The 25,958-nt window shown below is 36.4% G+C and overlaps 1 protein-coding gene across 12 annotated transcripts in view; it reads right to left on the reverse strand.

The window, feature by feature from the left end:
- Positions 1–25,958, reverse strand: part of HMBOX1 (homeobox containing 1) — a 177,547-nt gene that overhangs the window by 28,514 nt on the left and 123,075 nt on the right. For all 12 annotated transcript variants that reach the window (XM_059926806.1, XM_059926818.1, XM_059926813.1 and 9 more), the window contains exons 5-6: positions 23,329–23,439; positions 13,031–13,184 (exon numbers count right to left, since the gene is read on the reverse strand). In XM_059926806.1, coding sequence (XP_059782789.1) covers positions 13,031–13,184; positions 23,329–23,439 — 265 coding nt within the window. The remainder of the gene's footprint in view (positions 1–13,030; positions 13,185–23,328; positions 23,440–25,958) is intronic.

The following is a 25,958-nucleotide window of genomic DNA, read 5'->3' on the forward strand; positions in this document are numbered from 1 at the left end:
AAAGAAGACATACAGATGGCCAACAGGCACATGAAAAGATGCACATGAAACATCACTAATTATTAGAGAAATGCAAATCAAAACTACCAAGAGGTACCATACCACCTCACAACAGTCAGAACGGTCATCATCAAAAAGTCTACAGGGGGCTTCCCTGGTGGCACAGTGGTTGAGAATCTGCCTGGCAACGCAGAGGACACGGGTTCGAGCCCTAGTCTGGGAAGATCCCACATGCCGCGGAGCGACTAGGCCTGTGAGCCACAATTGCTGAGCCTGCACGACTGGAGCCTGTGCTCCGCAACAAGAGAGGCCGTGATAGTGAGAGGCCCATGCACCGCGATGAAGAGTGGCCCCCACTTGCCGCAACGAGAGAAAGCCCTCGCACAGAAACGAAGACCCAACACAGCCATAAATAAATAAATAAATAAATAAAATTAAACAAAACAAAACAAAACCATTTGAGCGTTAAAAAAAAAAAAAAGTCTACAAACAACAAATGCTGGAGACGGTGTGGAGAAAAGCGAACCCTCCTACACTGTTGGTGGGAATGTAAACTGGTGCAGTTACTATGGAAAACAGTATGGAGGTTCCTTAGAAAACTAAAAATAGGGTTGCCATATGATCCTGTAATCCCACTCCTGGGTATACATCCAGAGAAAACTGTAATTCAAAAAGATACATGTGGGACTTCCCTGGCAGGCCAGTGGTTAAGACTTCACCTTCCAATGCAGGGGGTGCAGGTTCGATCCCTGGTTGGGGAGCTAAGATCTCACGTGCCTCGTGGCCAAAAAACCAAAACATAAAACAGAAGAAATACTGTAACAAATTCAATAAAGACTTAGAAAAAATACATTAAAAAATAAAGTTAAAAAAAAAGATACATGCACCCCAACACCCCAATGTTCACTGCAGCACCATTTACAGTAGCCAAGCATGGAAACAACTTAAGTGTCTATCGACAGATGAATGGATAAAGAAGATGTGGTGCATATATACAATGGAATACTACTCAGCCATAAAAAAGAATGAAATAATGCCATCTGCAGCAACCTGGATGGACCTGGAGATTACCATATTAAGTGAAGTCAGTCAGACAGAGAAAGGCAAATACCATATGATATCACTTATATGTAGAATCTAAAATATGACACAAATGAACTTATCTACAAAACAGAAACAGACTCACAGAGAACAGACTTGTGGTTGCCAAGGGGGAGGTGGTGGAGAAGGGATGGATTAGGAGTTTGGGACTAGCAGATGCAAACTAGTATATACAGAATGGATAAACAACAGGGTCCCACTGTATAGCACAGGGAACTATATTTGGCATCCTGTGATAGACCATAATGAAAAAGAATATGAAAAGGAATATATGTATAGGTGTAACTGAATCACTTTGCTGGACGGTAGAAATTAACACTATGTTGTAGATCAAGTATACCTCAATAAAATAATTTTTAAAAACAATCTGTGTTCTTAACCACTATATTATCGGAAACAAACAAACAGAAAGACAAAAACTAACATAAAATGTGCAAACTATTTGACATTTAGGGCAAACCATTTATTTAAAAGTTTTATTGCTGCTCCCAATCTTTATCTTTGTATGTTTATTCCTTTTTCATTATTGTAATAATGCAATTTTTCTTCTATTGCTTAACATTATTTCATTCACGGTTTTCTTCGAATTTACACAGGCCACATCCGTTACTTTACCACTACCTTCCATGTAATAATTTAGCGGCTTGCTAAAAAGCTATCATGGTTAAATGTAAAGAAGTAAAAAAAAATTCACTGAATTTCCTATGCAAAGTCACTATCTTGGTCATACACGTGGTCTCTGATCCCAGATATGAAAAAGATATTTTCTTTAGCTAGTCCACTCAATTCAGCAGCAACATAACAAAGAAGAAAATAAGATGTAAGTTTCTTTGCAGCTGTAAAATACTAAAGAAAGTTTTACTCTTAGAGATAAAATGAAAAATAGGAGAAGCAAATTTTTTTCTCAGCAGTGAGAAATGTTTTTAGTTTTTTCATTTTATACGGAAGAAGGAAGTAATTCTCATTACCTAGACTGATAAAAGGTAGGTGAACAATGACTTCTTTGCATTTTCAGGTTGCAATACCCTTAAGGTATTTCATTACTATAAACAGAGAAATTGAGGGACCAAAGTACAAGCTGATTGCCAAACAAGGTGCCAAGATAAATTATGTGGAGATATATATATATATATGAATGACGTCCTAGATAACTGGTCTTCTCATAGAACTCAGTTATCATGGAGGTGATTTTGTTCTTTGAAGTTAGTCTATTCATTCATGTAGTTATACAAAGCACCAATTATTTTTCAAAGATTTACTTCTAGTGTGAGAAGATTTTCCTAACAAAAGCCAAAGTCTTAAAGGGAACAAAGGCTCCACACATAACAAGAAATTACTTAAAATCATACAGCAATGCAATTTTGAGAATTATAAGGGCCCTTAGAAATTATATAACATTTACTAATTCTTTGAAAAATAAATATTGATTAATTTGCTTTTTTAGTGAAATAGGAGAAAAATACTTTAATTAGTAAGTTTAAGAAAAACTAAAGCATATACTGAAGTTTACATTATGATCAACTAAGAAGCAACTAAGAAGAACAGAGGTGGGAGGGTAGGAAGCATACTTAAAAGAAAGTGTGAGAAGAAGAAAGAAAAAACTGAATAGAAATTTTTCTGGCAAACTAAAGAACAGAAAGTGAGGAACCTCGAGGAAGATATAGAAAGGAGTTTAGGAGGGAAAAAGGAAGATTAAGAGGGCCTGAAAGAAATAAGATGAATAAAGAAACACAGACAAGAAGACAGTTAGTTAAATGCAATAAGGACTTTCGTTTTATTCATCTTTGCATCCCAATTCTTAGCATACGGCCTAGCACATAGCAGACACTCAATAAATGTGTATTTAACAAAATATAATAAAGAAGAGAAAGAACAGAAAAGATCAACATTATGCTTAAAAAAAATTCTATGGTTCATATGGCTATGGGTTCAAAATAAGCAACTTAAACTCATTTCTTCTGGAGTTTAGCCAAGTTAATTAACTTCTTAATTCTTGTTTTAAAAGACAAACTGTTTGAACTAGATGATCTTTAGGGTCTTTTCCTTATTCTCTGCAGAAATGGTGACCAAATACAAGTAAATGAAATCAAGGGAAGGTTCTTAAATGTTGCTTAAACCGAATCAGTGGTCAGCAGATGCAATTTATATATTTTTGTACAACAAAGGTAAAATGGTCCCTTTATTGTTCACATGACACAAGCTGTCATTCAAAGAAACATCTGGATGGGTCTCAATCTCTCAGAAGAGCAATATTAGAAAAGCATTTATAAGCATTTCTGCTCCAATTTTTTTGTGGCTAGGTGTAACCTTACTGAAATGAGAAGAGTCTCTTACTCCATGGATTTCTGTATAGTATGAAAGATACCAAATGATACTGGGACACTACACTACACAAAATAATACAGAAGGATACTGCTAAGGAGGAAAAGGTGATTATTTTTCCCTTTTACGAAGTAATAGAATTCTCTTCAAGAGATAGAGTGCTTTTTTTAAAATGAGGGAAATTTTTACTAGGAGAACAAGCAGTTATTTCTCCATTTTTACGGTAATTAGGAAACTGTCTAAAACTATATAAAGCAAAACAAGATAAAAACATTAAAAGAAAATGTGGCTTCATGACTTAAGAAAGATGAAGTGGAGAAGACTTCCTGTGTAAAAAAATTTTTAAATCGCACAGTAGTAATTAAAGGTAATAAAACAATAATGGGAAGTGGCGCCATGAAACTAGGGCAGGTTAATACCATTCGAGACTACTATAAAAGAACACAGAAGAAACAGATCTTCCAGAGCCACTTCAAGTTTGAACCTATGCGACTCTCTGTCTTTATTTTAGTTACACATACAAAAGTGTACACCATATATCATCAAAATTCATCATATTTCAGAGTCAGAAGACTAGGAAAAGGAATGTTCCCTGCAGGTCAAGGTTTTGATGACTGGCAAAATACTAGCAAGCTTGCATTGCAGTTTCTGAACCACACCCAGTCTGCAGTTAAATATAGAATTTAGTTTCTGGAACTACTGGTCTTCTTAACCTTCACAGTCCAAGTACTCACTGAAAAAACTGAAAGTAAAACAGAGAAAGGAAAGAGACTGAAACCAAAATCCAAGTACTAATAAACTGTCCTGGGAAGAATTCCAAAATGTGGTAAATACCAAGAGAATTAAATTACAGAAACCTCAAGCAAAATTCTAGAAACATACTTTACAAACAGATTTGTCTCTTCTATACTGATTCTCCCAGGATGTACAACAGACTTATATAAAATGCATTTGTGTACTAGACCCAGGTCTCTAATTCAGATTATACATTCAGACTGTATATAACATGTCAGGTTAATAGCAGCGACACCAAATTTAGAGCTATGATTTAATTTTGGTTTATTACAGTATTGTGGTGGTGAAGTTATTTTTGTTGATAAAGAGTAACTTTTATCCTAAGAAACTATTTTTAGATGCTTAAATTTTGGGGGAAGAGACACCCTTAAGCTGAAATTTTTAATACTGATTCTTTGCTTGTTGGGGAGAATAATTTGGGTTAATTTTTTCGAGTTGTTTTGGAGATTGACAAAGGTTAAAACAACAACAACAAAAATGTTTTCCTTATAATTTCAGAGGGTTCTGGGCTTTAGAAATGATTTTGTTTTATAATAGCTCACTGAAGATGAACATGAAAAGAATCTAAGAGGAACAAAAAACAAATGATAGGTGTACTGTTTCCACAAAAAACAAAACAAAACCATGAAATAGTTTTAATTACAAACACACACAGCGATACTCATTTTGCCTTCATTTTCCTGGACACACCCAGATACAGACTCATCGTTCAGCTACTTTGATGAAAAATAACAGCAATAAGTAACCTATATACAGAGATCTGGTTCCAAAGTGGGTACTCTTAAGCATTATACTCTATTGCTTCTACACATCACAGGGTGCTCTTATTTATTCCTGTATCTAGTCAAAGCCTTCTTCAAGTTGTTGCTTCTCTTTCTATCTTGCTTAATTGGGCTGAAAAACCTATATATGGCGATTCGAAGGTTTCTTTCATCTTTCTCCCTTGAGACCAGAATAGGTACAATAGCCAGGTCTCATGCTTTTGTGTCCCGGTCAAATATCCGAACACTCCAAAGACATACCTGTTTCCAAAGCTGAAAGAATACCCAGTCCGAATGGCAGAAAGGTTAAAAAGGAAAGAGTACATCAGAAGCTTTGATTTTAGGCCATAAGGCCTCCACAACTTCTGACCATAAACTCTAAAGACTATTCAGTTCTACTAGGTTCATCATCATCCTTTACTTCTTCACCCTGAAATGTATCCCTTCTCTCCATCCCTAGCACTTTGCCTCATACCTAGTAAGTACTTTGTTGAATAAATGAACAAAGAACAGTTAGGTTTGCTGAATAAAAATCACATTTGAGCCTTACATTGTATTATTTGTACATGCAGGTATTTCAGACACACAATATAGATGATGCTCCTTCCCCCTGTGAATATGTAAACTACTTGAGTTAAGCCTAGCTCAGTGCTAGCACATAACAGATGCTCTATAAATAAATGATTGAATGAATAAATATTAGTCAATTATCTAATTCTATTTTGTCCATTAAAATCTAGTCCAGTCCCCTTTAAATAATAACAACAAAAATCTTTATGGAAAATTTCAAAACTACACAAATATACTATACCCATGAACCCCCATGTACTTATTATCCAGCTTCAACAATTATCAATCATTTTTCCATTTTTGTTTTATCTTTCCCTTTTTACAATCTCCATATGCTCCTAAGCAAATAGAAGGTTACATCACACGTTAATCTAGTGGCATCAGACGTCAGAGTTAATAAGGGTCAAGTCCATACATTAAAAACAATCAGTGCACACCCAAATAAAAATATACCCCTCTTAGTTAATAAGGAAAACTCAAATCCATGGTTAGCTCTATCTAAAGGTCGACATGTGGCCGGGCCACTTATTAGCTTTGTGGTCCTGGGAAGGTATTCAACCTCTTAGAGCCTTGGTTGCCTCCTTAGAAAAAGAAGAAACCAGGACTGTTATGAGGCTTAAATGTGGAAGATAAATATATGTGAAACTCCCAATACTGTACTAAATAACTGTTTCTTTAAAAAAACAGCTATACTGAGATAAAATTCACATACCCCCAAATTCACCCATTTATAATTCAATAGCTTTTAGCATATTCAGAGTTGTGTGAGCATTATCACAATCAATTTTAGAAATTTCCATCACCCTCAAAAAGAAACTCAACACTCCTTAGCCTTCACCCTCCCCTACAATATCCCTAACCTCCCCAGCCCTAGAAACCACATATCTACGTTCTGTCTCTCTATAGGCTTACTTAAACTGGATATTTCATATAAAGGGAATCATACAGCATTGTCCTTTGTGACAATAAATGTTTCTGGAACTAGATATTCTAAAAGTCAAATATGTGGTACAGACAATGCAATGAGGTCAGAGAAGTGGAAAAGGCCAAAAAAAGGGGGATCGAGATAGATAGATAGATAGATAGACACATACATATACATATACATATATATATATCTACTGTAAGCCAGGCAGGCACCACTAAGATATGTGCTAGGAAATATTACTGAAGTGCTTTGGGGATGGTAAGGGGTAGGAAAATAGTATGTGTGTGTTACATGCAAACAGGTGGGTAGTTAGTGAAATTTTCCTCTGAGTCCTTCACTTTCCTCATTTAAATAGGAAGAAAGATCATCATGAGACTGAGGATGGGGAGTTTGCAGAGAGAACAAAGTGTGAAATCATTATTTACGAGAGTGGGAAAGAATGAACCAGGAAGATATAGTATGATTGTCTGGCAGAATTAAAGACTCACTTGAGGTTCATGGTCATGAATTTAAAATGAGATCAGTCAGAAGGGTTTTAAGTTTTCTGGAGCCATATTTAGCTGCAAAAATGCAAACACACTATAAGCAAAAATGTAGAAACAGAAGAGATGAATTTAAACAGGGTATATTCTTACTCATGGCTTTAACTGTACCTACTATATTGACGACTCCTAAATCTTCATTTCTAGAGCCACTGAAACCTTCTAGCACAGAAATCTTGAGGTGATTTCACAGTCAAAGCTCTAAGTGAAAGGAATTTAGGTAGAAAGGGAACATTTGTTCAATACTGGTTATGAGAAAGGCATTCTACTATGTGCTTTACATATATTATCTCACGTAACTCTCGTAACTCTTCTCATAATAACCGACTTCATTTTACAGAAAACTGAAATTCCTAAAGATTAACATAAGGTGAAACTGGGACTTAAACCGTAAGTCTCTATGACTCTGACTTTTTACTCTATCATAGTACTTAACTCTTCTTTTTATAAATACAGTAATTGGGGTTAAGAGATATTAAATGATTTGCCCAAAGTCAAACCATTTTCTAATGGTACAGACGTTGTCTCCCAGATGAATGCTCTTTGAGCATCACCATTGCTAAACTCTCTTTTACACTTCCTGCTCTGTCATCTCTATGTTCAATCTGTAACTAGCTTAGGTTGTTCTCTTCTTCAAATTTTTTCTGATATCTATTATCTTCTATCCACTTTCTCGCCCTTTGCTATAATATTATAGTTTGGGCCCTCATCACTGATGCACAGATTACCCTAACAGCCTCCATCTATCCCTCCTCAACCCATTTACATATAAGCTAGTCACTTCTTTTCTCTGAGGCTCTTATATATAAACTATAAATAATAAGATATCCACAGTACAGAATCGTGAAGATTAAATAAGCTCACTTATCACATAGAATAATTATCAATAAGATTAATAATTATACACTGTAAAATCCTACTGAAATGTAAGCTATTATTATCTTAAGATATATGAGGGCAGACACCACAACTTACATTTATTTTACCTTGGCTCTAGGCATCTGGTATAAGTTCAAATGCATACTTAGCTGGCTGATTTCTTGCCGATCTTCCATACCCTTACTAACATTATCTAACAGACCAATCTGATCAGGTACAATCTCCTTTATGATAAAGCCTGAACACCAAAGCTATGGTATAATTAAGCCTGGTCTTATTTAATTATAGAGTCCATAGTATGACTAAGTCCTGTATAATCAAAGTAGAGATGTTCTGATGAAAAACCCTATCTTCCGCCACAGAGAATCTCCTAACTTCATACTATCCTTTCTATGACTCCTATCCATCATCCATCAAAATGCAGCCAAAATGTCACCACTTTGGTAAAGTCTTCCTGACTCTCTCCTCTGCTTGCCGGCATCTCATATGATCCCATAAATTTAATTACCCATTTTCATAATACCATTAATTCCCCAGTTCTATAATTGCTTATATCATAGTACCTCCCCAAGTTTGTGAGGAAATATATTTCTGGGCAACTAAAGAGTTAATGAGAGGAAAGTTCTTCTTTATAGAAGAAGAACTCGAGCTTATCAGTGCAGAAGAAGTTAAAAAAAATTGGAATATAACCATTCTGCAAACCTCTTATGAAAAAAGTGACTAGGAAAAAATGACCAGTGGATACAAAACAGTGGTTCTCAATCCTGAGTGCCCTTTAGAATCACTTGGGAGCTTTTCAAATATACCTCTGCCTAGGTCCCACACCCAGAGAGATTACGATTCGGTTGGTCAGAGGTATAGTCTCACTGGTGTTTTTTAAAGCTCCCGGATGATCCTAATATGCAGCCAAGGTTAAGAATCACTGCTCTAAAGTATGCTGTACATGGGGACCTTTCTAATAAGTGGATCAGGATGATAGCACTGAATCTACTGATTAACCTTATAGTTACTAAAAATGGGAGACAACCAGACATTATGCGTCTCCTTATACAATGTAATAGGAAGAACAAAGTACCAGTTATGTGCCAAAAAACTGAACCAGAATCTAATCAGGACTCTAGATCTAACTACAAGTCTACAGAAAATATGGGGTCATGTAATGAGACAGTAAGAGGATGTAACTGGCCAAATCTAAAATGTGGGAAAATCAACAGGACAAAATATCATGGTCTCTTTAACAAATAAACAGCATGGAAAACGTGTGTCTGTGTGTGTATGTGTGTTTATGTATGTATAAGAAACTGTTAAAATTAAGTGACTCAAGAGACCAAATGCCATGTGTAAAAAGACATGTTTAATGAACAGGTGAATGAATGAATGAATGCTAATTAGAGAGAAAAGACCCATCATTATAAACGATGAATTATTAAATCTTGTACTTTGAAAAGCAGGGCCAGATGTGGAAAAGGATGCAGAAGCACAATAATTTTGTTATGTGAATTAGTGAAATATTTATCTGTTTCTGTCATGGTCACATAGAACATTTTCTAAAATACTTCAATGTACTTAATGTTTGCTTTTTAATTTATATTTGTATTTCCTTAAAATTTTGAGTAAAGAGAAAAATAGAAACAAATCATTATGGGTCAAATATAACCGCTGTTTTTCTATTGGGGATGAGATACAGTTGTTCTGTATTAGAGCTGTCCGACAAAATTTTCTGTGATGATAGAAATGTTACATATCTGTGTTGTCTAAAACTATAGTCAGTAACCATACATGACTACTGGGCGCTTGAAATGCGGCTAGTGTGACTGAGGAACTGAATTTTAAGTTTTTAAAAATATATATAAGGGCTTCCCTGGTGGCGCAGTGGTTGAGAGTCTGCCTGCCGATGCGGGGGACGCGGGTTCGGGCCCTGGTCTGGGAGGATCCCACATGCCACGGAGCAGCTGGGCCCGTGAGCCACAACTACTGAGCATGCGCGTCTGGAGCCTGTGCCCCGCAGCGGGAGGGGCCGCGATGGTGAGGGGCCCGCGCACCGCGATGAAGAGCGGTCCCCGCACCGCGATGAACAGTGGTCCCCACTTGCCGCAACTAGAGAAAGCCCTCGCACGAACCGAAGACCCAACACAGCCAAAGATAAAATAAATAAATAAAAACATAATTTGCAAAATATAATTAAAAAAAAAAAAAAAAAGCAGCAGCCATGAATCCTGTAAAAAAAAAAAAAAAAAAAAAAAATTTATATAATTTAAATCTAAATAGCCACAGGTGGCCATGATCAGACAGCACAGTTCTAGATGACTATAGCTCTCCTTTCTATCTGCAGTATTTCCCCCTTCCTTTTAACCTAATTAAATCACCACATCCTCTCTTATCAATACAAGATCTTGAAGCACAATGTACCTTTCCTTTTCTACAGGTATTACAATTGCAATTTTACCTTGATTTGTATGATTGTTTCATTAACTTTTGCTCCTCCAACCTGACTCTTTAGGAGGGAGTTTGCAATGTTCACTATTGTACTGCTGTCACTACAGTGACAATCAAATATTTATTAAGTAAATGTTACTATTAGATAACATCATGTAGTTGAGTTTTTGTGATATATGAAGGCTTTACATTTCTCCTAGTTCTATGTGATTTGATCCAAAATTTAGAGCATCCTTTAACACGCACATAATATACATACAAAGTGGAGAGAAACGTACTATGAACCCCCAGGTAAACATCACCCAACTACAGAAATCAGTAATTTACTGATACCACTCGTTTTATACACACCACTGCCCCTGCCTTTACGCCCTGTGTTATTCTGAGGTAAATCCCAGATATCACTTCATCATATTATTGTACATTTTAATACATGTTTCTAAAAGACAAGAACTCTAATTTTTATAAATGTAGCACCGTTTACATATAAGTGACCATTATCATAACCGAAACAAGAATCACTACTTATCCAGTGTTCAAATTTCTTCAACTGGCTGAAGATTTAAAAAAAAAAAACACTTGAAGAAACTGAGTTATTATTCTTAGGGTCTCTCACACCATGAATCTGGTTGACTTAAACCCCTATGGTGTTGTTTAACAGAATTTTGTTCCATATTTCCTAAAAACCTGGAGTTGGATCTAGAAATTTGATTTGATTCAGCTTCAATTTTGTTAGAAAGAATACTCTGTAGGTGGTGTCTTAACATCCTCTAAGTACATAATACCTGCTTGTATATCTTTATGGGATGTTAGCAGCTATCAGTGATTACTGTCTGATAATAATGATACTCTAATCATCTTTTTTCCATTTATTAGCTGGAATTCTTCCTCAGGGAAAAAATTTCTGGTTAATCGAAGTTTATATGTGCAGAACAGGTTATATTTTAGAGATAAGGAAGCTAAAGCTCAGAATTTCTGACCTGAACAAAGTTACACAGCTGGTTAATGGCAAAGCCAAAATCAGGCTTCAGGTCTTCTGACTCTGAGTCAAATGCTCTTTTCAGTATACCATTCGATTGGTCAGATTAGATAATAGGAGAAAAAAATGTGAAGCTGGCTCAGTGTAAATATGTACATGCTTAGAATTTAAATCTAGTTTTAAACATTCAATTCCATTCTTTTCTATTATTTAAATTATTGAGAAATCACAGTATGAAAAAGTTCAATTGTTTTCACCTCTGCCTAATATATTCTTTTTTTCTACATTTCAATCTTAGGAAGTAAATACTTTTCTAATAGAAAATTACTACCTTATTGCATATAAAACTCTCCATCAAACCAAGATTCTGTAAACATTACTTACAGGTAGGAGACTAAAAGGATAATTATACTATAGGATCCACCCTAAATATATTGAACATTTCATAACCACATTTAATTAACTTATATGATTTCCAATAGGAAAGACTGAAGCTAAGCTCAAATTCAAGTTTAAAAAGTACTGAGTACCGGGACTTCCCTGGTGGCACATTGGTTCAAAATCCGCCTGCCAATGCAGGGGACACGGGTTTGATCCCTGGTCCAGGAAGATCCCACATGCTGCGGAGCAACTAAGCCCATGCACCACAACTACTGAGCCTGTGCTCTAGAACCCTCGAGCCACAACTACTGAGCTTGCGTGCTGCAACTACTGAAGCCCTCGCGCCTAGAGCCCATGCTCCCCAATAAGAGACCCACTGCAATGAGAAGCCCGCGCACCACAACGAAGAGTAGCCCCTGCTCATCGCAACTAGAGAAAGCCCGCGCACAGCAACCAAGACCCAATGCAGACAAAAAAAAAAACTCAATTAATTTTTTTAAAATTTGTAAAAAAAAAAAAAAAAATTGTAAAGAAAAAAAAATTGGGGCTTCCCTGGTGGCGCAGTGGTTGAGAATCCGCCTGCCAATGCAGGGGACACGGGTTCGAGCCTTGGTCTGGGAAGATCCCACATGCCGCGGAGCGACTAGGCCGGTGAGCCACAGTTGCTGAGCCTGCGCATCTGGAGCCTGTGCTTGGCAACAAGAGAGGCCGCGATAGTGAGAGGCCCGCGCACCGCGATGAAGAGTGGCCCCCACTTGCCGCAACTAGAGAAAGCCCTCGCACAGAAACGAAGACCCAACACAGCCATAAATAAATAAATAAAATTTTTAAAAAAATTGTAAAAAAAAAAAACTGAAAAAAAAAAAAAAAAAAAGCACCACTATGGATCAGGTACTGGTGCTAGAGTCAGAGGATATGAAATCAAAGTCAAAAACATGTACTTCTAACCTCTGGGTCTAAGCTCATTTAGGCTATATTCCTTATCAAAGAAAGTTAAATCTCAGTGGCCTCCTACACAATTATTCAATATTTTTTATGAAAATAAGACTTCAAAGAGCTTTCTAAAACATAATACAAAGATCTAAACTCAAAAAAATTATTCTAGTTTCTTAAATTACTGAGGACAAAAATTATATTGATAGATGCTAACTCTGGTTTTATGGATTCTCAATGGTAAGATCGTTTTATTTCAATAATACAGCACTTATAGTACTCCAAAATACTTTTCGAGAGAAAACCTAGATCTCAAGTTACTTGTTTGAAAAGTGTCCAAATTTATCCTAAGTCTCTCTTTCCTAAGTTTGGGAGATCGCTCCTAGGAAAAGGAGACACGTACCTTTCCATGACAGCCAGGCACTCCTTTCTCCAGGTAAATCGACTCCCTCGTCGCAGTCGGAAGGTGCCAGATGTAGCTGAGACTGGGGGAGGCGTTTGTCTCCATTCCGGGTCCTCTATTGGAATGGGCGCGGGTCTCATACTTAGCGTAGCCCCTGAAATAAACGAAATTTTTTTGGGCAAATATCTTGCAATTTACTAAAACCAATATGACAAATATATCATGAAATCAACAATAAACTTTTGCCCCTTCACTGGAAATTGCAGGCCCAATACATTTGGTATTTATATTTTAAAAAAATTATTTGACCAAAATAAAAATCCAAGGAGACAAAAACTCTTCCTTAAAAAGTCCATCTACTTTACTTTACTTTGCTTTACTTTACTTATTTTATTTTGCCACACTGCGTGGCTTGCAGGATCCTAGTTCCCTGACCAGGGATTGAACCTATGCTCTCAGCAGAGAAAGTGCAGTGTCCTAACCACTGCACTGCCAGGGAACTCCCCCATTATAAATTATTTTAAATGTGTTTTTTTTCAGTTAGTCATTTGTCTTTTATCTTTGTTTATGTCAATTTTTGAAACAAAGCTCAAAATCTATCCCTTCAGGGGAATAAGGATATACAGTCTTTGGCCCAGTGACAACTCTTAATCAGAGTATCTTCCTCTGAAAAATTTCTCTTGAAATTCCTATTTGACAGTTTTAATCTTTTTGAACAATATATCCTACACGTTCAGAACCTTTCATTACCATTCAAGACACTTCTTGTTGTTGAGAAAATGGAGCCCTTTAATCAATGTATGCAGGTAGGAGAAGACTTTAAAATAACACTAATTTGTTGCAAACACTTAAAAAAAAAAAAAAGTCAAATATAGCATCAAAAGAAGAGATGAAATTTGATATGTTTTTAGTCTATTAACTAATTCAGATCTCCATAAATCTACTACCTGTTAATGCTATACTATATTTTTACCTCTTGAATGTAATAAAACCAATGGGAAAAAATGTACAATTGAGATATTTTACTAAATCAGACTAAACTTTTCTCAACCTGAACTGATGATAATGCATGTATGCATATATTTCTTTCTTCATAACAGGAATTATACTCTATTTATTGTACCTTGTAATTAATACCAAGGGTAGTGTTTCTACTTTACTACACACAGATTTGTTTCTTGATGTCCCCTTAATGGCTACATTTTTATATGTACTGTCTCATACAGATGTCCAATATTTCAACCAATCCCGATTTTCCTTTCCAAACCTGTTGTCCGGCATTCTTTCCCATCCAAGTAAATGGCATCCCTATTCTTTAAATTGCTCAGCTCAAAAATCTCAGAATCACCTTTGACTCTGCTATTTTTTCCCACCTACTATATATCTAATCCACAGGTAAATCCTGTCAATTTTATCTTCAAAATATATCCAGAATCAGACGAATTTATATTACTTTCACTGCTACCACTTTAGAGTAAGCCAGCATCATCTCTCCTAAGCATAATTCCCTGGGATAGGTTCCAAGGATGGCCCTTCACAATAAGTCACACCTCCTGGTAATCATGCCCCTGAATCTGGGCTGGTCCTGTGACACATTTTGACAACATGGACATAGTTTGAGGCTAGGTCATAAGAAGCTTTGCAACTTCTGACTAGATCTCCCGGACTGCTGGTTCTGGGGGAAGCCAGCTGCCATATAAGAAGTATGACTACCCTGAGACCACGACGTTGTAAGGAAGCCACAGCTAGCCACGTGGAGTGAAAGAAGCCCAGTCTGCCTCCAGGTGCTCCTGTGAAACCCACCCAGGCACCAGACATTTGAGGAAAAAAGCCAGTCTGGACATTGTAGCTGCAGCAGACACCATGTGGAGAACTGTAGAACCCAGCTGAAAGAAATAAGGCTCTAGACATACAGCCCTAATATAGTTGTGTGGTAGCCAGCTTCCAAGGTGGCTCCTAAGGATTGCCAACTCCTGGTATTCACCTCGTTGTATCAGGATTAGTTTATGTGACCAATAACATATGGTAGAAGTGATGATATGCCACTTTCAGGGATTAGACTGTAGAATACACTGTGGTGTCTGTGTTGTTGCTCTGGCTCTTAGATCACTTGCTCAGGAGAAAACTAGCTGCCATGTAGTAAGAACACTCAGCAAGCCAATGGCCAGGCCCATGTGGAGGACCTGCTATCTCTGGCCAATAGGCAATAAGGAACTGGGGCCTGCCAAGACTCATGGAAGTGACCTTAGAAGCAGACTGTCCTGCCCTGGTGACCGCAGACCTGGCTGACAGCTCGACTACAACGTCATGAGAACTCTGAGCCAGAACCTCCTTAGCTAAGCTGCTCCTGAATTCCTGACCCACAGAAATTGTGAGATAATAGATGTTTGTTGTTTTCAGCTGCTAACCTATGGGGTAATTTGTTACACAATAATATAGAACTAATGTAAGGCATCACAACCACCTCCAGTTGTTTATTTACCCAATTCCCTGACACACTGAGTATTATTAGTATAAGTGTTATTAATTATTCACATTTATAAATTTGGCAGGCAAAAAATTCTCTTTAATATATAAAGATTTCACTATTAGTAAGAATGAGCATCTTTTCCTGTTTCTGACAATTACTTCTCTTGTGAATTTATATCTTTTGTCCTTTTTTCTTTTGAGTTATTCCTCTTACTGGTGTGTAGATACCATACCAATTGCTAGTCATATAGATTGCAACTATTTTTCTCCAGTTTGTCATTCATCTTTTTATTTATGATGTGTTTTGTGATCTTAATTTTTGTACAGTCAAATCTGTTAATCTGTTCTTTTATGGTCAATGCATTTTATATAACTCAGAATATTTTTATAGTTTTCACTTTTGCTTAAACTCTTAATAGATATATGATTTAATGTCATGTGTGATGTAAAGTAAATATTTGACTTCTTCCTCAAATGGGCAAGTGTGTCACCAACACATTAGAGACCCACTGGCTTAAAAGGTGTGGCACATTCTGGCCTTTTGCCACACTGACACACAGCCACACTCGTTCATTTACATATTGTCTCTTTTTGGTACTATAATAGCAGAGTTGCATAGCTGTGACAGAGACCACACAGCTTGCAAAGCTTAAAATATTTACTATCTGGCCCTTTATAGGAAGAGTTTGCTAACCCCTGATTTAAAAAATTCCTGGCCTACACACTATGAAACTCTAAACTGAAACCTTTCTTTAGGTAGTTCAAGAAAGAGAGTTCCATTCTGCCAAAATAACTTGGCAATTAGGTCTGGGCCCAATTCAAAGTTAACAAAGTTTAGGCGTAAGAAGGAACTATGGGGCTAGAGGGTTTCAAACTCCTTGTGTTGGTACTTTTCGGAATGCAAGCAGGATTGACAGTATAATGAGGGCTCTGGAATCTACCTAAGCTAGATTATATAAACTTTATTCTACAGCCATGATAAAAGGTCCAAAACGGAGCCAAACTTGCTACCATGGCTAATAAAGACAGAGGTAGAAATGACCTGATTAAGGCAGCCAGGTCCTCTCATCCAAGGTTTGGCTCTGGTAAAAGGATAGAGAGTTTCAGGGCTTCATTGGGTGGAGGATGAGAAATAGGTCAGTGAGTTGCTACTAGTAGGCCATATCTGTAACTACGGCATGCTTTCTTAGAGTGATAAATGGGCACAAATAAAGCAAAGAATACAAAGAATCTTAACTGAGTCATGAGGTTGAAGGAAATAAGCCAACTGATAATAATGGTTCTTCCCTGGTATTAGGGTTTATTGGTAATATAACTATGCTTCTTTACAATATCCTGTATTGTCCAGGTTTTCTATAAAAAGGAAACTTAGATGAAATAAAATTGGCCAGGAAGGAAAAGAAAGGGGGAGAGAGGGAAGGAGGGAAAAAAAGAAGAGAGAGAAGTAAGTAATGGCCTGGTTACTTTAAAAGAAATCAAGGCAATTTATGCACAGAAGGTGGAAACTCCGAATAATTTCAAACTTGTAAACATACTTAATTTGAAACATAGTATTATCATATTTCTTTTGAGGTTTTTGTCTTATTCCTTTTTCTTTTTCAGTGTAGTAGTATTTAAAAATAGCACAAGAGGGAATTAATTCCCCAGTGGTCCAGTGGTTAGGACTCTGCATTTTCACTGCCGAGGGCGTGGGTTCGATCCCTGGTTGGGGAAATGAGATCCTGCAAGCCGCGTGGTAAAAAAAAAAAAAAAGCACAAGAAAAACTCTGGAAACACTACAACAAACAGATTTGTTCTAGAAACCTGTTCGCAATGAATAACCCAAGAATGGGTTCACAATTACGGAGGAACAATGTATATAAGAATTTAAATCCCTCTGAAATAAAATACAGGCATTCTGGATTGGTTAAAGGACCCACTATTTTCTTCCCTATAGGAAGCGTGTTACCTGTGTTCTCTACAGAAACGTTTTTTTCTCCACATTATATCTGGGTCCCCATTAAGACAAGATTTTGCAGATTTATCTAGCAGATCTAAACCCAGAGAAAACAAAACGAAACAAAACTCTTCCTAATTTGCTGATAGATTTTAACATTTTGGTAACTGTTCTCTTTGCATCTATAATCATTTTCTTGCTTATCAGGGTTACTTTTGGGTGAGCCTTTGCCAATCAGCAAATGAAAGAATGACTACAAGCATGTTATTACTGCTCCATTCATAGACACTAGCTTCTCCAAAAGTAATTTTTCATCTTCCCTCACGTCATACACATGATTTCCCTGAGGCTCTACTCCCTGCAACAGTGAAGGGAGGAGGCATACTCTGCTCTCCAAATTTACTTCATGTGCAAACTTTATTTGTTTAATTTAGAAATATGCAGAATCACCGCCATGAGCCAAGAGGAACTCATCAAACCCTGTCTGCTATAGTAATGTTTAAATTAGACAAGAGAGAGGACTGTTGAGCTTAATTTGATTAAATAAAGGGGCTCTTGATGTCAACCATGCTGAATTTAGTACTCACTACTTTTTAAAAATAGGCATTTTCTTGTAAATGTTTTCATAGGAAACAAAATAAAATGTACTTGATCAGTTTCCATCAGCCTATTTTATTCATAAACCTTGGCAGGCTTTAGGTTATGCTGGGAAATTCTGGTGATTGGTCTGTTTAGCAGAGAACTACACTGTATCTATAGGATTATCAGTAAAAATAACCTAAATATGCACTCTATTATTTTTCTTGCTGAGTCCACTAAAAGAGAGACTAAAAAAACCTATTCAAATGGATCCAGAGTGAAGAGGTTGAAAAAGAGAAGAACGTCAATCAACGTATACAGAGAGAAATGCTCTGAGCCCAGGAGTAAAGGCACAGAATGTACAAATATATTTTGTTTGTTTTCTAAATGCTTAAATTTAGAGGGAAAAAGCAGTACTTTTTCATCGTGTGAGTTTCCTTAATTCTGCATTTTTTCTCAGAATATATGCAAAGGGATGGTACCATTTACACTTCTTCCAATGAGCTACCTGTCCTGGACAGAGAAAAAATATGAAATAAAAGAACTATCAGTACAAATCACTGACATCTTATTTCTCTACCTAACTGCCTCTCAAAAGCAGGTCTAAACTATGTAAACCTAGGTTCTTCAGTTGTTTTATATCTTAAAAGCTATTAACAGGGTAGATGAATTTCTTTTTTGCCTCTCTCCCTCTTTGCCTCCCTCCCTCTCTTATTTTCATTACACTTTATATGTATTTTTGGAATATACAACACAAGTGCATGGAATAAAATTTAGAAAGACACAAAAAGTTTACATAGTTAACAGTGTCCCTGCCACTCCCATCCTCCCCTTCTCTCAGTTCCCCGCCACAGAGCTATTCTTATCAGTTCCTAATATACCCTTCCAGAGATGTTCCAAGTTTATATAATCATATACGTGTGTGTGTGTGTGTGTGTGTCTGTATGACCCCTACATAAATGGCAATATACTATATCCATTGTTTTCTACCTTACTTTGTTCACTGAAAAATTTGATATTCCTACATATAAATTCAATTCATATAAAGCCACCTTTAAAAAAATAGCTATATAGCCTCCACAGTATTCCATTATACAGATATACCATAATTTATTTAACCACTACTCGACTGAGGGACATTTAGTTGGATTCCAATCACCTCTGCAATGACTGGCAAAGAAAATTCTGATGTATTATATAAAAGTGAATACTGACTAGACAGTGGATAAGGTATTCTTAGATGCTAATGTAATGTTAGTTCATCTTATCACACAATATTAATTTGGAACTATCATCGTATAATAGTTCCAAAGTGTCCATGAAATAAGAAGAATAAATTCTTTAGCTAAAACCAAAGGTTATTTTAAACTCAATAAAATAAAACTGCATTTATCTAGAAAAAATTCTATACCATATTAGCTCTTTTAATAAAGGTGAAAGTGCAAAGAAAAACTTTAAAAAAATTAAATTTCAACTGGTAATATCCAATTACTGTTGATGCAACAAAAAGGACCAATTTGACAATTACAAACTTATCCCCTTCTTTTCAGCTAACTCTGAATTACATCCTACAGAAAACTAGAAACTAGACTATAAAGAACTGGACTAGGAAGCTAGAACGAACTCAGAACTAGAATGGATTTGATTCTCAAATAAAAAATAGGAAGTCCTTTTACAGGGGGACAGTTGGTAATGCAACTTCATAGAAAAGCAAATGCATATAATTAGGGGTACTTACTGTTAAAAGGAGGAGGCACTATATCCTTAAAGAAAAAACACCTGCTAATCAACAGCTGGATGAATGCTGTTAGTCCTTTCCCATTTTCCTGTTAAAACTGGATTCCAATAGTAGTATTCCACAGTCAGCAGTGTTGTCGGATCAGCTACAACAATGCTGACATGATAGTCCGCCTTCCTGTTTCTAATGAATTCATTTTCCTGGTATCCCAGTCCCTGTCTGAGATTGAAGTCCAGTCCTGAAATCCAGTGTGGGAATTCAGCTTTACCAGCTATGATTAGATTCCATGTCAGGCACTGATCTAAGTGCCAAATCCAAGAGACAAAAATCCCTTCTCTTATGGAGGCTGATTGCCTGGCACAGTTGACTTGTGTTTGTCTTTCAAATTCTTCATTGCTCTGCTGTATATATTTTGGAACATCTTAACAATCCCTCTGATATTCCCCCTGGTAGCCAATTGCTGGCATGTGACCAGGTTTATGAAGCCCCTGGGCACAGTTCCTTATTTACCTAGCCCAACTCTTGTTATCAATATCATAGCCTAAGCTGCTCTATTAAACAGACCAAGTGCCAAGTTTTTGTTCCTTTCCATCTGATTTGCTCTGCTGTGAGTCACGGGAGAAGTCAGCTCTTTGGGAAGACTGCTTAGAGCTCAGATGGAAGTGTTGCCTCAACATGAGTCTTTAGACTGCACTGTCCTATATGGTAGCCACTAGCCACATGTGGTTATTGAGCACTTGAAATATGGCTGATTGCAGATGGCATGTGCTTTAAGTGTAAAATACACATTGTATTTCAAAGAAAAAGAAGGAAAAGGAAAAAAAGAGAGAAAGAGAGAGAAAAAAAAGAAAGAAAGAAAGAAAGGACTGAAGGAAGAGAGAGAAGGAAAGCTCTCATTAACTTTTTGAAGTTTTGATTAAATGTTGAAGTGATAATACAAGCATAAACACTGATACATTATCAAAATTAATTTTTGCTATTTCTTTTTAAAATGTGGCTACTAGATAATTTAAATTACATATGTCATTTGCATTATATTTCTACTGAACTGTGCTGTTTTAGAACATTTAACTAATGGCAGCAACAACAGAGTCATTATTTTGAGAGGTTTGCCTGTATATCTAGATATCATTAGAAAAATATCTAAAAATGGAAGTTCCTCTTTGTAGCAAAACTTTGTAGAAAAACTGCCAGCTAGTAAATATTGAAGGAATGCTAGATTACATCATCACCACTTTGCAATCCCCCATCAGAATAACTGATCCAGGTGAGCATCATCAATGGACGCTAAGACCACTGGCAAAGCTTGTTGCAGAAAAGGCTATTCATCCAGTGGCAAAGTAATGCCCTATAGGTTATTTACAAGCTGCAAAAATAGGATCCGGTGGCCACCACTTTAACAAAGAATCAAACTTAGCAAATGAGTAGTGCTACAACCTGACACTACATGCCTCTTGACATGTGGTAACGTGAGGTAAACATTACCTACAAAGCATTTTGCCCCAATGTTTTATTGTGAAAAATTTCAAACATACAGCAACAATGAAAGAATTTTATAGTGAAAATCTGTACCCATACCATCTAATATTTTACTATACCTAGTTTATCACATATCCATCTCCCTATTCATTTTATCTTGATGTGTTTCAAAGTTAACTGCAGCCATTAGTAAATGTCCTCCCTTCATACAATCTATGAAGCACTCTTGCCAAAAAATATTTAACCTGAATCTAATCAAGCCTCTAATCCTAACTTCCAGTGTATGTGAAATACACAGGCTACAGAGGAACAAGTTAGTCGACACTAAGAGGATATAGAAAAGCCCAGAATGTGAGACATTCTGTAAGGTTAGATGGTTTAAAAAGTTTATGTCATGAAAGAAAAATTTTAAGTGACTAGTTTTAAGACTCTAAAGAGACATAACAACAAATTCCAATTTGTCAATCTAAATCACATACTATTTAATGAAAAAAAAAGCTGACAAATCAGGAGTACAGGATTAACAGATACAAACTACTATACATAAAATATATAAGCAACAAGGATTTACTGTATAGTACAGGGAACTATATTCAATATCTTGTAATAACCTATAATGGAAAATAATCTGAAAAAGTATATATAATTGAATCACTTTGCTGTACAGCTGAAACTAACACAATATTGTATATCAACTATACTTCAATTAAAAATTTAATTAATTCTAAAAAAAAAGCTGCAAAAGACCTTCTTGCAACAACTAAAGAAATGTGAATATGGACTGAATATTAGGTGTTATTATGGAATTATAATTAATTTTCTTAGATGTGATTCTAGGGGCTGTGGTTATGTAAGAGATTACCCTTTTTTCAGGAGACGAATGCTAAAGAGAGAGAAAGAGTATGTGTTTGTATACACACATACATACATTTTAAAATTTATTCATTTATTTATTTTATACGGATAAAGCAAATATAGAAAAATGTTAACAATTACTGTATCTACGAAGAGGATAAATAGGTGTTAGCTGTGTTGGTCTTTTAACTTTTCTGTATATCTGAAATATAAAAAATGGGGGGCTGGGTAGATTAAAAAATTCATTGCGAAGAGATTGATACGTTCTGTTCTGTTTTGTCTGCCTGAGCCTTTCAAAGTGATCTTTGAAAAAAAAAATCTAACCACAGATACACACACAGAAATATGTCTCTATAACATTATTTCCACCTCAGAGCCAATGCTATTATTAGCTAAGAGTCTTCAATACTCGATATTCAAATTGATAATTTACTCTGTAAGCAAAGGCTTTAATGCTGTAGTACTACAGAAGATAGTTCAATCACAAGGTTAAACTTGAGACTGATCTCACTGCCACCAGTCTGTGTAATGTGTAGATTGAGAGAGTCTATCAAAAACTTCAGATTTTACTTTATATACCTCCGTTAAAAGCATCCTGCAATAGATCTTGCCTGTTCCTGGCAACTTCTGACACAAAGGTTTTTGTGATCTTTTTAAAGATTTCAGTCTGTTTTCCAACCTACTGCTGCCCCCAAAGTCAACAGGGCAGCTTTACCCTAAAGTCCAAAGACACATTCATTACCCAGAATTAGAATTAGAAAGAGAAAATCTTTAGCAGAAATCATTGGATATGGTATAGCATGAACAAAATAAAAGCATTAAATTTATATTACTAACTAAAACAAGATTTACAAATACACATATAAAACTAGGTATGGAATCTTACATGTATCAATACCTATAGTTGAGGGGAAAAAAACTGGCTACTGACAATCATGACCTTTCTTTCAAATTATGGTTAGAAATGTCATATAACCTGGAAAACAAAGAGGCACCTTGGAGGAAGCAGTGAAAATGACTAGATAATATTAGACACTAAGCTAAAAATTGGTACAATCAGGGCTTAGATTTTACAACTAAGAGTGTTCTTTGGCATAAAGGAACAACAGTAATGAAACTACCTTGGGGAAGACAAACCAAGGAACAATATGGAGTGGAATGGAATCCAATTATGGAGTCAATAAAGTAATTAATTATATTTGTCTCATTTCAGATGCAATAAAAAAAGGAAAAAATATTTACCAGGGTTTGTCTTTTCAAGCTGATACCATCGGTAAAACGCTCTTTTCTTCTGTTCACTCAGGTCTGATCCCTGCTGCAACAGCCAGTGAGAGATCCGGCTCTGACTGATACCTGTGGAGAAAGAGAAACAGCTGCTGTGGATACTGCAATTACAGGGAAGTTAATGAGGGATCTGTTGGTTCTAGGTTATTGGGTACTTTATTCTCTGTTAATTCTATAAGGAAGCTGCAACTTGAGCAAGGCTTTTAATATTGGGCTTCCTTGTAAAAGCTGACTGCAAGGATATATTCAGAAATGATCTATAAGAGGTCAAAGCATTTTATTTACCAAGACTTAAAAATGGTCTCTAAATTAATCTCTAAACCAGGTCCATGAATGTGAGATAAATGAAGAGCTATCTAAATAACAGTTGTCAGAAGTTGATTAAGTTTGTGCTCCTTCAACCACCAGCACCACCTCCACCCCGATCCTGGTTTAGAACATTAGAACTTTTACCAGATATTTGGAAGAAAAAAAATCAAGCCAGCACATTTTGCTACTCATTATTGATACTGATAAAAAGATTTAGGGGCTGGGAAAGGAGAGGTCATTGAAAATACTCTCTTCAATAAGATTTCTGGATTATTTGTGAATTCATTCAGGCTAACTCATTTGTTAATTCATTTTCAGGCTCATTAGTATAGATAACTAACAGTTGGAAGACTTTTAGAGTTATGCTACAATAGGACCTCTTAAGAAATCTCAAGAGGTAAAGATGTTCTTCTAACAGACTTAACAAAACACTGAATACAATACAAAGCAGTAGTTTTCAGCTATCACTAACAAGTTCTTGAAAGCGATAAATAAGAAATTGAAAGACCTCCACGTGGAAGGTAAAAAACATGTCTAAAACTTACTAGAGTATGAGAATAACATGCTCCTTCTGGTCATTATAGCTATGCCAAAATGAATAATTCAACATACAACTGGCAAAAGCAAAGAATAATAGGAAATATAAAACTGTCTTATACGCCCTTAAGGCACTTTCCAGAAGACCATTCAGCTACCATAGAGGGTTAACAGTATCTAAACTCTCCCAAGGAATTACTTATGGTAACTGGATAGTACTGAATACCACCTGTGCCAGCACCTGTTTAAAGCTGTAACTCACAACAGGAAGAGTGGTTATCATGAAGTAATCACACCCCCTAACATAAGAAGAAGCAGGAGGTCGGGTGATCACATTTAACTCATTAAAAGCAAGCCCCTAGCTTCTGTACTTTTAAAAACCTACGTTAAAAGAAAATTTGAGGAAATGGGGGAGGGCAGTTTTGTTAAAAGAAAAGTTGGGCTGAGAAGCATGGTTCTCTGATTGGAAACACCTTTCACTTTCAAAGGGTGAAATTCAAAGAGTTTTTCCAAAACCGAAGAGATTATATTCTCAAATCATTCACACGGCAGTTTTCAATGGATTGAAAATCTATGTGATGCAGGTGCTGGCAGCTATCACTGTATGCTTGTTCTAAGAGAACACAAATTATTCAGTATAATTAAATTGGCCATGTTTAGCAATGCTTTCACCACAAGTCTAGTTTCAGATGTTATACTATTTTTCACATGATTTTCTGTTTTTTTTTGGCGGCGTTGCGGTGCGCAGGCTTCTCATTGCGGTGGCTTCTCTTGCTGCAGAGCACGGGCTCTAGGCGCGCGGGCCTCAGTAGTTGTGGCTCGTGGAATCTAGAGCACAGGCTCAGTAGTTGTGGCGCACGGGCTTAGTTGCTTTGTGGCACGTGGGATCTTCCTGGACCAGGGCTCAAACCCGTGTTCCCTGCATTGGCAGGTGGATTATTAACCACTGTGCCACCAGGAAGCCCTCACATGACTTTTTAACAAGAGTGAAGAAATCAACCATTTACCACCAGGAAATCAAAACTGATTTTCATGTCCACAAAATGAAACCATTTTACATGGATTCTTACATTGGTATCATACTACTCAAAAACAGGGAATTTGAGGAAAATCTGTTAAGAAAAAGAAACGAATATATCAGTTGTTACCTACAGTATTAAATCTTCCTCAAACAGTCAGATCACACATAGAACAAACCACAGAGTCTACTAGATATTAGAGGTGTCCAGGTTCTGGCTGTGCTATAGTGGGGCAAGAGGGCAAAAGCCCAGCAAAAGGAGAGTAAATTATGGTATATTCATATAGTAAGATACTGCACAGACTAATGTTCTAAAACAGCCATCAAAAACAAACAATAGAAAACCAAAACCAAACAAAAAGCCATCAACTCCAAGTGTTGGCAGGGCACTGAGTATATGAAACTCTCATATTGCTGATGGAAGGGTAAAGTGTCAGGGCCCCTTTGGGAAACAACTGGGCAATATCTACTAAAGCTGAACATATGCATACCATATGATCTAGCAATTTCTTTCCTTGGTATACAGCCCACAGAAATGTGTACATACTCAAAAGAATATGTTCAAAAAACTCATACCGGAAGGCTTATATGAGCATTATCTGTCATAGTCCCCAGTTTGAAACAACTCAAATACCCATCAACAGGAAAATGCATAAATTGTGGTATTTATGTATTCTACTACAGACTGCTACAACAAATAGAAAAAGGGTAAACTACTGCTATA

Source organism: Balaenoptera ricei, chromosome 6 (assembly GCF_028023285.1).
Source record: "Balaenoptera ricei isolate mBalRic1 chromosome 6, mBalRic1.hap2, whole genome shotgun sequence".
In the NCBI taxonomy this organism is placed as follows: Eukaryota; Metazoa; Chordata; class Mammalia; order Artiodactyla; family Balaenopteridae; genus Balaenoptera; species Balaenoptera ricei.